Genomic DNA, 16,184 nt, shown 5'->3' with positions numbered 1-16,184 from the left:
TGATAGGCAGATCAATTTATGCCCCTGGTTGGATCAGACTTGACACCTCATTGATGACCTAATTGACTGCATGCTTCATCATTGTAGCTGGGTCTGGGATTGTACAATTGACTTTCCCCTTAATTAGAAGGGAATTTTACTAATGATGAAAATTACTGAATATGGCAGCCTTGTAAAACCTTAATAGTTAGAACCAATATAGCAGAATTAGCTACATTTATTGGATTAGGCAGCCAAAACTTACGGTACAAATCCCAGTAGAATCAGGATGGAGAAGAAAGGCACCATCTGCCTGGCAGAATATGTGTGATACGAGCATGGGTGCTAGACAGTTACACCATTAAAAGTTGACAATGTTAGAGTAATGCCTTAGGGCTCCTCTTATAAAAATAAAAAAATAAGCAACTATACTAATAGATATTTTGAGGACCAATATGAGACAGTTTTCAAAAACTGTGGAGTGGATACAGTACTATCGCTATTACTTCATTATAACTTTTACTGTAAACAAATGAGTAGATTATGACTAATACTCCAAAAATATTTCATTTAGGACTATTACTCCAAAAATTCTTCCGAAGCAAGATACATATTACAGACTGTGCCTATAGGGTGCTCAAATTTGCCTTTTAACTCTTTCCTTTCTCAAATGTTTGAGCCACATGGACCATAGAGAATAATACTCCGGAGATAACTAACTTCTATTGGAGAGTGTTCTGGACGTGCTCTGTGACCAGTAAGGAGGTCATTGTACAGGGAAGAAACATAGAAACATAGAATGTGTCGGCAGATAAGAACCATTTGGCCCATCTAGTCTGCCCAATATACTGAATACTATGAATAGTCCCTGGCCCTATCTTATATGAAGGATGGCCTTATGCCTATCCTATGCATGCTTAACTCCTTCACTGTATTTGCAGCTACCACTTCTGCAGGAAGGCTATTCCATGCATCCACTACTCTCTCAGTAAAGTAATACTTCCTGATATTACTTTTAAACCTTTGCTCCTCTAATTTAAAACTATGTCCTCTTGTAGCAGTTTTTCTTCTTTTAAATATTCTTTCCTCTTTTACCTTGTTGATTCCCTTTATGTACCGTATTTTTCGCCGTATAAGACGCACTTTTTCCCCCCCAAAAGTGGGGGGGAAATAGCAGTGCGTTTTATACGGCGAATGTAGCCGATTTTGCTTAGTTTTCAATGATACACCCGCCGCGATGCCGTGCGGCGGGTATATCAGCTGTGAGGGAGGAGGGGCTGGGGGCGGCATCTGCATTTATAATGACAGCGGGGCCCGTGCAGTGACTGTATTCTACTACACGGGCCCCGCTTACTGTACAATCATATCCCTAATACCGTAGTTAATTGTTGTGTGCACTGCATGTAAAAGCATAATGAGCGATGATGAGCGCTATTACTTACAATTAGAAGCGCTTGCCGTTCGGAGCAGAGAGGAGGGAGGAGGCAGGCCGGGAGGACGGGCGCTGGCAGTGTGAGTCATACGTCACGCGCCTGCGCCGCCTGCTTCATGAATGAAGCAGGCGGCGTGGGCGCATGACGGATGACTCACACTGCCAGCGCCCGTCCTCCCGGCCTGCCTCCTGCCTCCTCCCTCCTCCCTGCTCCGAACGGCAAGCGCTTCTAATTGTAAGTAATAGCGCTCATCATCGCTCATTATGCTTTTACATGCAGTGCACACAACAATTAACTACGGTATTAGGGATATGATTGTACAGTAAGCGGGGCCCGTGTAGTAGAATACAGTCACTGCACGGGCCCCGCTGTCATTATAAATGCAGATGCGACCCCCACCCCCATTATAAAAGCAAATGCGACCCCCACACTTATGGAGGGGATCTGTGGATGACACATAGCATAAGATGCTATATATGTGTCATCCACAGATCCCCACCATAACTGTCATACACAGATCCTCATAACAGCGCCATCCAGAGAGGATCCCCTATAAGTGTCACCCACAGATCCCCCATAACAGTGCGTCATCCACAGATCCCCATAACAGTGCATCACCCACAGACCACAATTAGTTCAAAATATTTTTTTTCTTATTTTCCTCCCCAAAAACCTAGGTGCGTCTTATACGCCGGTGCGTCTTATACGGCGAAAAATACGGTATTTAAAAGTTTCTATCATATCCCCTCTGTCTCGTCTTTCTTCCAAGCTATAACATGTTAAGGTCCTTTAATCTTTCCTGGTAAGTTTTATCCTGCAATCCATGTACCAGTTTAGTAGCTCTTCTCTGAACTCTCTCCAAAGTATCAATATCCTTCCGGAGATATGGCCTCCAGTACTGCGCACAATACTCCAAATGAGGTCTCACTAGTGCTCTGTAGAGTGGCATGAGCACCTCCCTCTTTCTACAGGTAATTCCTTTCCCTAGAAAGAGGTGAGCTGTGACCATTACCCATTGAAGTAATGTAATCTTATGTTATCTGTATATAGGTAATAACTGTCATTATAATTCTGCCTGTGAGGTGACTACTGAAAAGAAGGAAGTGTTGTCCTACTATTAGGCTTAGTGATCACTGCAGATTTCAATTTTTTATATATAGTCACATGCAAGAGTAAAAAAATAAAATAAAATCAGCAAATATAATATGTATAATAATATGTTTTTCTAATGATACATTCCCTTTAAAGGAGGTTATTGGGTGTCATTATATTCATATTTTTCCATACAGAACTTAAGTGTTTGCTGAGGTTCAGCAGAAAATCTTAAATATTTTTTAAATATCACACAGCGGAGAAAAAGAATATAGATCTGTAGCTGTTGGGTCTCAGGGGAAAATTGTGTAATAGATTTTTGCACGTTTTGGGAAAAAAAACTTTTGCAGGCTTACCAGCTCTCTGCATTATTAAAGTACATGATATGCCCATGTCACAGCTTGATCATCAGCATCTCTGAGATGACAGCTCTAAAAATTAGCTAAGTGACATTAATTGAGTTATGTTCAACTCTACGGGAGTGTCCTGGGGGGTACTCCCTGCAGCTTCAGCTGCCTAGTCCTATTGTTTGTCATTAGTTTCCATATTTTTTCTTAGAAAGAGATGCCAAATGATTAAATAGATAAAGGTATACCATAATTATCATCCGTCTGTTTTATTATTAGGCCCTGGGAATTCAATGTATGAAAAAAATATCAATTTCGTCATATTAAATTTGGTGGTGACAAAAGAAGTTTGATTCGCTCCTCTTTCATTTGTCCATCTCTCTCTCTCTATTCTTGATTCTGCCAATTTGACTCACACAACATTCAGATTGGTTAAATTTCATAATCCTTTTACTCATCTCTAGTTTTTTAGTTTGTCCTTTTTAGAGCAAATAATGGGGCAGATTTAGTCTTAATATGTATGCAGCATAAACTTAGATCGGTAAGTCTAAAGATGTGCCATATTTATCACAGTAGTCCGCTCTGTATGATAAATTTGGTGCATCTCGCTGCACGTTAGACAGACTTGTTTAACTTTACAACATCTATTGATTGGCTTATTTAATGGAAAAATGTGTCGCATTTAAAGGGGTTATCTGGAAATTTATATTGATGACCTATCCTCAGATATCAGATTATATTAGATCAGTGGGAGTCCAACAACCGGGACCATCAGCTGTTAGAAGATGCGGCGGCGCTCAAAGAGCATTATCATACATTTGTCACAAGGCCTAGTTGCAGCTCAGCCCCATTCAAGTCAATGGGGCTGAGCTGCAATACCGAGCACAGTCGCTATACAATGTACAGCCCTGTGCTTGGAACACTGCTAGAAGCTGGCTGCACTTACCAGAGCTCCGATAACTGTGGAGGCGCCCTGAAACAGCTGATCGGCGGGGATAGGTCATCGTTATCAATTCCTGGATAACCCCTTTAAGTCACACACCTTACGATTAAACCATGCCCATTTTCATAGTAACGCCAGTTTCACGTGGGCGCGTTTACTGAAACACACTCCATGTCAGAGCATGAATTCCTGAAGTGGACTGATTTATAATGCCCTGAACCTCAGTCCGACATCATCGGTAAAGATTTGTACTGACAGCATCATGTTAGTACAAATCATTACATTTGAGGTCAGGCAAAGACACAGCATTATAAATCAGTACAATTCCAAAGGGAATGGGCAATGCCTTCTAAAGCAATGCCAGAAGAGGCCCACTTCCAGAGCCCCTTAAGAGGGATGGGCACTTGAATAGTTCACTAACTATATGCAGGTACTGTTACTCAAATCTCTCTTGGTTTTCTCCCACTTCCTAGTTCCTACCACTAAACTCTGGATTATTCTTCAACTTACAGTTTTTTGTAATGTAATGAACACCACGGCACAGTATTTTTTGTTCTTTTACAGCCCCCGCTTTTAGGCCACACAGCAACACAACACAACACATGACTGGCAGTTATCTATGTATACACACTTACACAGAGAATGCTATCAAACACTGATACACCTCCCCTGGGTACAACTATCAGTGACTAACAGCTACCTGTGTATACACACTTACAGAGAGAATGCTATCAATCACTGATAACACCTCTCCTGTGTACAGTCTAATTTGAAAGAGCCTTCCCTTATTTAAAAAAATAACTTTTAATAAATCCTTTAAAAACACATAGAAAACCCCTCAATCAATTAAAAAAAATTATACAACAAGTAGTTGTCATCTACATCATTAAATCTCTGTCAGATAATATATAGTAAATTACTATGGTGGGACTCGTTAGTGTCCTTCTTACTTACAGTTTGTAGAATCACATATCGTGGAATAGAAGGTAGGTGGTATAAGCTTCATGAGACAAAAATCCTTACTGTCCCTATCATGTCCCTTCCCTATCCCTACCTACAGGCAGAGCACCCACCTCAAAAGGGGAGACCCCCACCTCTCTGGATTTTTTTAATGAACAGAAATTGAATGAGAACAACAGGGACGACTCAAGCACAGATGTTGATTCTTCTGACACAGATAAAATTCCCAAATCTAGACCATTGAGTAGGGGTCGAAATAGGGGTAGAGGAGGGAGAAGATGGCCCCCAACGCAGCCAGGGAAGAACACAAACATAAATACACGCATCTTCTTCATCAGTTAGATCATCATTGGCGGGGCTCATCTTCCAGTTTTTTGGTCAAGGGAGGGGGGAAGCACACAGGTCCACCATACCAACTGAGGGACAGGATACCCTTCAACGGGAAGACAAATGCAAATAAATGACAACCAAATTGTGAATCTAACAGAATATTCACATAAGGAATTACAGCTCCTCTCAAAGGGACTTTTGTTTGTTCCATCTGTGCATTTTGTTGCCTTCTCGTGGATAAAGGATATAAATCTCTTTACCCATAAATTAAAATGGCATAAATTTTACAAAAACAATGATAGGGAAGAATGCTTAAGGTTAGGCATCCCCAATATTGCCTTGAAGGCACTAGACTGTTGTCATCACTTGCAAATGAAAATGACCGGATGGTAGGACATGGCCCATTTACCAATTTATTCCCTTTTGAAAGATCTTAACTGAGGACCTTAACATTATTTTGTTAGATACTTTTGAAAACAAACTGATTTCTTCAGAGGAACAAAAGTTCATGACCCCAAGAAATCCACAGATTCCAACTTTTTTTCCCTTCCTAAGATCCACAAAGGGAACCTGTCACCTCTACTATGCTACCCTCACTGAGCATTTCTAAATGTTCATTGTGTTACCCTTAACATATAAATTACAACTTTAATTTAATTTGCAGACAAATTCAATAAGTATTATGCATTTTTGTACTTCCCGCCTTTTATGCAAATTAACATAAAAGAGTCATATCTTACTTGTGTGACCAGAGAAGAGTCATCTCAGGTTAATTTGCATATGTATCAAATAGTTTTTTTTACACAATAAAAGCACACAGAGCTATGGGGACTGGGTATTGTGGATGTGCTAGCAGCCATCTAGCAACCCATGTCCTCAGTTCTATACCCAAAATCCTGGTGACAGGTTCCCTTTAAGGGGAGATCAATTGGGATCCAGAGGATGCCTTAAGCACCTTTGTGGAGTCTTTGAATTCTAATCCTATGGGCCTCCGCTTCACCTGGGAGGCAAGAACTAATGAGATTTAATTTCTAGATATTAAAATCTGGAAAAAAGGAGGTATGCTAGACACCAAAACCTTTCGTGAATCGACGGCCATAAATAGTCTATTACATTGGGGGAGGTATCATCCCCGTCCCCTCAAGAGGGGTATACAGAAGGGTCAGTATATACTTGTCAGAAGAAACTGTACCGATATTTCTACATTTGTGCAACAGTCCAGGGATCTTAAAAATAGATTTCTCCAAAGAGGTTATCCGGAGGAAACACTTAAGAAGGCGTTTAGACATTCCTTCTTCTTAGACAGGAAGGAACTTCTGAACCCCAATTGAAACAACAACAGCAGAACCCTGTCAGGATAATAGGGATGTATGATAATGCCCATGAAAGATTATACGAAATCCTCAGAAAACATTGGGACATCCTACAGACAGACCAATACCTGACGGACTTACTGACTCCCAGACATGTGGTAACATTCAGGAGGGGTAGATCCATTAAAGATCAACTAATACATAGCATGTATACGAAACCAAAAACTCTGGGTACATGGTTGGACCGGAAACCTTTAAATGTAGTGGCTGTATTGCCTGCCCTTTTATTTTGGTATCTAAAACCTTCAGAAGTGTATAAACAGGAAAAATCTATAATATGAAAGACTACTCCAACTGCAAAACAAGTGGGGTAGTTTATCTTATTACATGTGACTGCCCTCTAAATTAAGTAGGAAAGACAAAAAGGGAACTCAGAGGAAGGGTTGATGATCATTTGGTGGATATCAGACATAAAAGAGATACACCAATAGCCAATCATATCCTCCAGTTCCACAGAGGTGACCCTTTGGTTTTAAATGTTAAATAATTGAAGTGGTTCATCCCTCTTCCTGAAAGGGAGACTGGGATAGAAAAATCTTACAGAAAGAAAGTCAATAGATCTACAGTCTACAGTTTGCCCAAAGGGTCTAAGTGATCAACTGTCATTGAGCTTTTTTCTGTAGGATGTCTTGTCTTCTCCTCTTCTCTCTGTCATGTTTTTTCCCGAAACATTAGTATTACACCATAGCCAGAATAAATTGGATCGGAAATGATCCAGGACTTTATGTATCAGGATTATATCCATAGAGGTAGTCGTTATCAGATTGGACACCTACTAAGAAAAATCCCCCTTTACACTTTGGGCATAACTATTATTGGTTTCGTTCCCAGGCTTTTTGACAACTTTCATCCTCCTCTTTTAAAAATCTACCCCCCAAAAAATGAAACCCCATTACTATTGAGTTAGTCTGTATATTCTAAAATGGTCTATTTTGTTGCCTCAATTAAGTATTTGTTAATATCTGCTCTTCATTAGTGTAATCAATAGATGTAGTTATAGTGGCTAATGCTTTTCCTCTTTGTATCGCAAATTTGTGGTCCAGTCCATGGTTAATTTCCTGCTTTCAACTCTATGGAGGGCATTTCCACACTACTGTAGAGATTTATTACGTCATGTCCTCCTATTGGTGGAGCACATTTGCGTTCCGTCGAAGGAACAGGATTTAGCCTGGCTTCCTGGCGGTCGGTGGAACGCATTAGTGTTCCGCCGACGGCATGGAGACTTCCGGCTGGTCTTTGGAACTCATATGCATAAGTGAGCGCAGGCATTTACATATAACGGTGATTCTGTGACTGGTAAGTAATCGTTTTTAAACACTACTTAGGGGGTTTGGGAGGGTGGTAAATGTATATACCCTCACTTTTTTACCCACTCTCCAGAGAGGAAGCAAAGGGGAATGGCCTGGGAGGCTGTTATTTATTTAAAGCGACAGATATAAACATGACTGAGATGACATATACATGTCAGCTCATATCTTTTAGCTGAGGCTTTCTTTTGAGCCCCAATCATAGGGCTCTTTACCATCTGGTACTATTTATCATCTATAGGCTAAATATCTAGGGACTTTTTTTATTAATGCAATTTTTATTTGGCTTTTTTCATTAAGTTTTGTCATCTAATCTTCATCTCTGGGACAATAATAGTCAGGACACTAATAGGCACCAGAAAGGGTTTAGCTACCGAGAGGTGGGGTCACCCCTTTTGAGGCGGGTGCTCTGCCTGTAGGTAGGGATAGGTAAGGGACATGATAGGGACAGTAAGGATTTTTGTCCCATGAAACTTATACCACCTACCTACTACTCCATGATATGGAAACTGTAAGTAAGAAGGACACTAACGAGTCCCACCATAGTAATTTACTATATATTATCTGACAGAGATTTAAAGGGCTTCTGTCACCCCACAAAACAGTTTTTTTTTTTTGTTTACTTATAATTCCAATAGTGCCATTTCTGCATACATAACCTAAATAATCATTTCTGTTCAGTAGAATTTGTTAAAAACGTAATTTTAAAATATGCAAATTACCTTGCTACCAGCAAGTAGGGCGGCTACTTGCTGGTAGCAGCCGCATCCTCCGATCCTAAAGACGCCCCCTCCGCATGTTGATTGACAGGGCCAGGGAACGGGATCGTCCTCTGCTGGCCCTGTCTGCTATCAAGATCTCGCGCCTGCGCCGTAACGGTATTCAGTCAGCGCAGGCGCACTGAGACGCGGCCGCTCGCTCGGCCGCTCCATCCTCAATGCGCCTGCGCCGATGACGTCACATCTACACCCAGGCGCAGGTGCATTGATGATGGAGCGGCCGAGCGAGCGGCTGCCTCTCAGTGCGCCTGCGCCGATTGAAGACAGGTATGGCGCAGGCGCAAGATTTTGAGTTCAAACAGGGCCAGCAGAGAACGATCCCGTTCTCTGGCCATGTCAATCAACATGCGGAGGGGGGCGTCTTTAGCCGCCCTACTTGCTGGTAGCAAGGTAATTTGTATATTTTAAAATTACGTTTTTAACAAATTCTACTGAACCGAAATGATTATTTAGCTTATGTATGCAGAAATCGCACTATAGGGATTATAAGTAAACCCCCCCCCCCAAAAAAAACTGACAGCTATCTCTGTATACACATTTACACAGAGAATGCTATCAATCACTGATAACACCTCCCCAGTGTACAACTATCAGTGACTGACATCTCTCTCTGTATGCACACTTATACAGAAAATGTTATTAATCACTGATAACACCTCTCCTGTGTACAGCTATCAGTGACTGACAGCTATCTATGTATACACACTTACACAGAAAATGCTATCAATCACTGATAACACACCCCCATATACAACCATTAATGGACTGACAGCTATCTATGTATACACACTTACAAAGAGAATGCGACCAATCACTGATAACACCTCCCCTGTGTACAACTATCAATGACTGACAGCTGTCTATATATACACGCTTACACAGGGAATGCTATCAGTCGCTGATTAGACTATTTCCATGTACAACTGAACTCAGAAACTCAGAATAAATGTATTGATGCGTTATGCAGGCTTTCAGCAGAGCATGTGCAAAGCAGGAGCTCGCATGGCACATTGCTCCTCTTGTACATCTATGCCAGGGTTTAGAAGAGTGAGGCTGGTACAGGCAGGGGCAGCGATGTGTGATCCTGCCTGTACAACGCTCAGTGTGGCCCTAGTGGATTCTGTACTCCTATAAACCACTAACATATCAGCGGTATATGAGTGTACGGATTGCAAAGCGTGATAGGCACCTGAACTTCAAGTGCCTATTTTACAAGGAAAAGTAAAAAATAAAAATTTCATTTTTTTTTTTTTTTAGAACAGGCTTGTCTGAAGGATTAGGTACACTTTAACACATCTATATCTCATATATATATATAAATGAGTCTCTATCTGGACGTCTGTCTGTCTGTTCTTTATGCGCGACCAAACAACTGAAACGACCTTCACCAAATTTGGCACACAGGTACATCAGGTGTCCTTGGAGGTTTTAGACTGGGTCTCCGCTCTCTAGGAGGTACCGTTTCTGTTATATTACCAAAAAATTACCTGCATTAGCCAGTACAAGCCAGCAAGTCTTCAAATCCCAACTGCCATACACACAGTTTTACTCCAGGTTTCTATACCAACCCAGCCATTTCTTTTTTCACTGCTGTAGGTCAGCCTTAGGTTAGGGCTACAGAATAAGTCGCATGGCACATAGGGAACAACTACGCTGCTACATGCATCCATCTTGGATGGATTTTTTGCGACTATCGTGTTGCAGTCGCAGCATGTTGCATGTTGCAGTGCGACACCATAGCCTATCATTATAAAAGTTGTTGAGACAAAATGTTGCGCAACAAATATCGTTGTGTAGCCCTAGCATTAAAGGGGCAGGGGGCTGTGGAGGTCACTGTTAAACGGGTGGGCGCTGTGGAGATCACTGTTGAAGGTGCGGGTGCTGTGGAGGCCACTGTTAAAGAGGCGGGCACTGTGGAGGTCACTGTTAAAGGCACAGGACGCTGTGGAGGTCACTGTTAAAGGGTCGGGCACTGTGGAGGTCACTGTTAAAGGAGCGGGCACTGTAGAGGTCACTGTTAAAGGGTCGGGTGCTGTGAAGGTCGCAGGCCCTTAGTCTCCGCATACACACAGTTTTACTCCAGGTTTCCATAACAACCCAGTCATTTCTCTTCACTGCTGTAGGTCAGCCTAGGGTTAGACAATTAGTCGCACGACACCTAATGCACAACTACACTGCTACATGCATCCATCTTGAATGGATTTTTTGCGACTGTCGTTTTTCAGTGACAGCATGTCCCATGTCGCAGTGCTACATCATAGCCTATCATTATAAAGATTGTTGCGCAACATTGGAATGAAAAATGTTTTACAACACATGTCATCATGTAGCCTGAGCCTTAAAGGGACAGGGCGGTGGAGGTCACTGTTAAGGGGGCAAGGGCCACTATTAAAGGAGCAGCTGCTGTGGAGGTCACTGTTAAGGGGGCAGGGGCCACTATTAAAGGAGCAGCTGCTGTGGAGGTCACTGTTAAGGGGGCAGGGGCCACTATTAAAGTAGCAGCTGCTCTGGAGGTCGCTGTTAAGTCAGCAGGATACTGTGAGGTCACTGTTAACGGAGCAGGATACTGTGAAGGTTACTGTTAAGGGAACGTGGTACTTTGGCAGTCACTGTTAAAGGAACAGGTGCTGTGGAGGTCTCTGTTATGGGGCAGGGAACAGTGGCGGTCACAGATAAGGGGACAGTCCCCTATGCAGGTCAGTGTTAAGGGGCGGGGTGCTGTATAGATCCCTGTTAAGGGGGTGGGCCCCTGAGGAGGTCAATGTCAAGGGAGTGGGATGCTGTTAAACTCACTGTTAAAGCAGGCTGCTGTGAAGTCAAAGTCTAGGGGATGGGCTCCTGTGAAGTGACGGGGCACTTTGGGGGGTGAGTGTTAAGGGGTGGGCGACTGTGGAGTTCACTATTAAAGGGGTGGGGTGCTTTAGAGGTCACTGTTATGGGGGATACTGTCAATAACACACACAGCGTTTTAGTGTCCGCGTCCAGAGCGGAATAGAGACTGATTGGAGGCAAACTGATGCATTCTGAGGGGATCCTTTCCCATTTAGAATGCATTAGGGCAAAACTGATTTTGGAGCGCTAGTGAGAGCCCATGAGTATGGATCTCACAAATGGAAAGCCAAAACACTAGTGTGAAAGAAGCCTAAGAAGAGAAGGGAGCATGGGGTTAACCTCGTAATGTTAATCTCACTCATCTTCCAAGGCTCTGATCATTCAGATTGTTGTATGATTATCTACTGTTCATAAAATCCTGGTACACAGACAAATAGGAGATGAAGAATGGAAAGTGTCAGATTTTATTCTTACCTGCTTTGGCAACTTGATCTACTGGAACACCTAACTCCTTGGACATATAACCCAGGACGGAGAAGATAGCAAATCCTGCAAGAATGCTGGTGAAGGCATTTCCTAGCGTGACAATAAAAGTGTCCCTGCAAATTTTTAAAAAAGCTTGTCACTTAAAGAGGTAAACGTTATTCTGTAAATATTTTTCCAATATAAATTGCTGAATCGATTCTTCCATGGTTTCAAGATTTCTTAGATCCGCTTTTGCAGGGGCTGTTGCCTGAATCAGTAACAGAATACATTTGTATATAGAAAGTCAGAATTTGCAGGTCACCTTGATGGACATAGATGCAAAGTGGTAAGATTTAGTTTGATGCACCTAGGTCCATCAGCAACACAGGTGACCCACAAATCTCGATTTTCTGATTACCTGTATACAGACATTTTCTGTAACTTATCCAATGGCCGAGGATCAAGCCAATTATTAGGAATGAACATTCAATAATTGGTCCATATAAATTACCAAAACGCTTGTTTGTCAAGTAATCATATATTTTATGCAGCAGCTAAAATCGTCCTTTGTCAGTAGCATATTAGCATGTGTAAATAGGGGATGTGCTAAGGACAGTCTAAAATGTTCTTGGCCCTACATCAGCCTGTGCAAGAGGACCCTAAGATTATGCACTAATCTTACAGAGATATTGGGGGAGATTCATTAATACTGGTGGAAAGGAAGCAACCAATCAGATTCCAACTTTCATTTTTCAGAGCTCCTTTGGAAAATAAAAAAGATCAATCTGATTGGCTGCTATGGGCAACTAAGCTAGTTTTTCTTTACACCAGTTTTGATGAATCTTCCCCATTCTGTGTTCGCACTGCACAATTTTTTTCTGATGAGCAGACCACCAGAGACCACCAGCTGTTTAAAATGGTTCCTAAGGAGTAATCATCAGAAGAAATAAAATGGCTGCTGTCCTATTACTACACACAAACCCAGTCCTAATCACATAGCAGGATAAGTTACTTCAGAGCATTGAGCTAAAGAGCTGCCTCAGCCTCCTCTCTGCTCGGCTTTGGCCTCAGGGGTTATGGTCCTAAATGCAGATAATAAGATCTTTAGATGAATCTCTGTAGGAATGGAGTCCATGAGGAGACATGAAGTACGGAGAGGCGGTTGGTATGTGGCTAAATTACCACAGTATGTTCTATCCATCCTCTCTGTACTTCATGTCGCCTCATGAACTCCATTCCTACAAAGAGTCAGCTAAAGATCTTATCATCTGTTTTCAGGATCATAATTCCTGACAAGCAGGACAGAGAGGAGGATGAGGCTGGTCTTTACCTCAGTGATGTGAAGTAACTTATCCTCCTGTGTGATTAGGACAGGTTTTGTGTGTACTACTAGGACAGCAGCCATTTTATTTCTCTTAATGATTGCTCCTCAGACAAAACAAGCCATTATAATTACTGAAGAGTATTTGGGAATGTATTTATAATAAAGTAATATTTAAGTATGTTCATTTTTTTTAATTCCCGGAGAACCCCTTTAAGGTGTGTGTCTGCACATCATCCGGACACACTACTAAACACTGTGTCTTTTACCTTCTCCAGTGACTGAATGACAGCAAGCAGACATTTTGTAAACTGGGAGGAATCAAGTGGTTTTATATTGTACTTGTATATTATATAACTTTTATATTTTTATATTATACTGTTTAAATAAAAAATATTTAATTTTTGAAACTGAACACCCTATTCTCCTATATTACCTCAATTTTATTTGCAATGAACTTTTAAAAATAAATAAATCCACAGTGGAGGATTAGTAGTGGAATATACTTCAGCAGTCAGCATAATTCATTGCTCCATTGACAGATTTTGGTTGGATCTCATGAGACAGACATAAATGTACCTCATTCCTCAATTTTTGCTGGTATATTTTAATCTGTTGGGCTTGTTTCTTTTAGTTATAGGAATATATTCAACCCGATTGACACGAGAACTGGAAGAAAGAAGATTTACATATTTACCTGTATATGTTTTGATGAAAAGTATTGTAGGATGCAAATGTGAGAAGTCCTCCAAACCCGACCCCAAGGGAGTAAAAGATCTGCAACGCTGCTTCTATCCACACCTAGAATTAGATAAATAAAAGACTGACAATAAAGTTGACAATTTTAACACAAGCGAGTGTGGTCTGGGCAAAACAGTCTGTAGGCTAGCACCATTTCCTGAAGCATCTGTAGTTCTTTTGACTATAACTCACTCCATCATAGATTAATACAACCTTAGATGAACAACACATAACAAATTGCACCATGTCATTATTTAACAAAAACTAGACCAAAATGGGGAAGTTGTGTATGAAAAGAAAGTACAACTCTAAGGAAACACTATAGTCACCACAACAGGCAAACCCAGAAACTGCTACCAGTCTTCCTTAACCACTGCTGGTGGTTGAAAGCTTCCTTCCCCATAATCTGCTGCACCGCCGTCCCATTTGAAGGGACCTTTAGTAACAGCTAAGTGCTGCTAATCAAATGCCCTTGTTTAAATAATCATCAGTAAATGTGACCACCTTTATGGAAGCAGAATTTTTGACAATTTGATGGTCTGCAGCATTCAGGCATATATTAAGCCAATGCCAAGAAAGAACATCATCAGCAATGATCTTAGAGAGGCAATTTTTGTTGTCCATCAATCTGAGAAGGTTTATAAGGCCAGTTTCAAACAATCTAAAGTCCATCATTCTACAGTGAGAGAATCATTCTCAAGTGGAAAACATTCAGGACAGTTGACTATCTTCCTAGGAGTAGATGCCCTAGCAAATCACCCCAAGGTCAGACATGAAATGCTCAGGGAAATTGCAAAAAATAACAAACTCCAAATAGCTACATCTACTGGCCTCAGTTAGCATTCTACATGTTGATGTTCACATCAGTACAATTGGAAAAAGACTGAACAAGTAGAGCTTGTTTTCAAAGTTGCATCTGAACAAACCACAAAATGTCAATCTGGAACAACCTTCTTTGGACAGAGAAGACCAAATTGAAGATGCTTGGTCATGCACAGCATCATGTTTGTGAAAACTAAGCACAGCATATCAGCACAAACATACCATAGCAACTTTCTAGCACGAAGATGATTTGGACTTGTTTTGCAGTTACGGGAACTAGAGTATTCATTGAGTTGTCTATAAACTCCTATGTATACTAAAGTATTCTAGAGTCAAATGTGGGGCCATGTATCCAACAGCTAAAGCCTGGCCGAAACAGGGTTATGCAACAGGACAATAAGAAAGACAACAAATGTACAACATAAGAGCTAAAAAGAAAAGAATTAAGGACTTGCAATGACCCAATCAAAGTTCAGACCTCAACACGATTGAAATGGCAGGACCTCAAGAAAGCTCTGCATAAACAAATGCCCACAAACTTGAATTGAAGATGAACTGAAGCATTGTTATAAAGAAGATGGGCCAAAATTCCTCCAGAATTACATGAGAGACTGATATAGTCATACAGAAAGTGATTACTTCAAGTTATTGCTAGTTATTGAAAATTCTAATCACAAATTTTTATCGCAAACATTGGCACTTCGAGAATTCACGAATATATAGAATATAGTGCTATATCTTCGTAATCACGAATATTCTAGATTTTTTTCATCAGTATTCATGATCCCTCACTGCTTCTCGCTTGTGGGCCAAAGAAAAGACTGTAATATCTTTGACTTTTGGAGTAGTGTTGATCGCGAATTTTCGTTTTGCAAATTTTTATCTCAAAATTATTATTTTTTATCATGAATTTTCCGATTGCCGATTTTTGGCATCAAGAAAATAATGACTGGAGATCACGAATTCGCAAATATATTATGAATATTCACCCAAATATTTGCAAAATAATGCAAATTCGAATATTGCACCTGCCCCTCATCACTGGTTATTGCTACTAATGTGGTTCTACAAGGTTTTAAATCAATGTTGTATTTAGGCTTTCACACGTGGCTTTTAATTTTTGATTTTTTTGTATTGATTAAGTAAAGAAACTGAAAAAAAAAACATGCTCTCCTGTCCCTTACCACTGCATTTCAGCTCCCTGGTTCCCTTTACTGGTCTTCCAGTCTCTGCCATAGAAAATTCTAGACAGACTGGGTCATGTGCACTGCTGTGGCCAGTCATGGGCTGCAGAGGCACATGCGACTCTGTCCATAAGGAAGTTTACAGTGGACCAGTGAAGGGAGCTAGATTGCTGGAAAGGAAAGGTAGGGAGCTGGTGGGTATGATTTTATTTTTTTATTTTTTTACCACAGATACAGCAGGCTGGGGTGCAAATGTAAAAAAGTAAAAAGATGGGC

At 41.0% G+C, this 16,184-nt stretch overlaps 1 protein-coding gene across 1 annotated transcript in view; it reads right to left on the bottom strand.

The window, feature by feature from the left end:
* SLC6A7 (solute carrier family 6 member 7) overlaps positions 1 to 16,184 on the bottom strand; it is a 115,052-nt gene that overhangs the window by 62,246 nt on the left and 36,622 nt on the right. Inside the window, exons 7-8 of the mRNA XM_044277870.1 lie at positions 13,859 to 13,962; positions 11,850 to 11,974 (exon numbers count right to left, since the gene is read on the bottom strand). Of these exons, the coding sequence (XP_044133805.1) occupies positions 11,850 to 11,974; positions 13,859 to 13,962 (229 nt within the window). The remainder of the gene's footprint in view (positions 1 to 11,849; positions 11,975 to 13,858; positions 13,963 to 16,184) is intronic.

This window comes from Bufo gargarizans, chromosome 2 (assembly GCF_014858855.1).
Source record: "Bufo gargarizans isolate SCDJY-AF-19 chromosome 2, ASM1485885v1, whole genome shotgun sequence".
Classification (NCBI taxonomy): Eukaryota; Metazoa; Chordata; class Amphibia; order Anura; family Bufonidae; genus Bufo; species Bufo gargarizans.
Note: the sequence above shows the minus strand (reverse complement) of the source record. Positions and strands in the feature narration are given on the sequence as shown.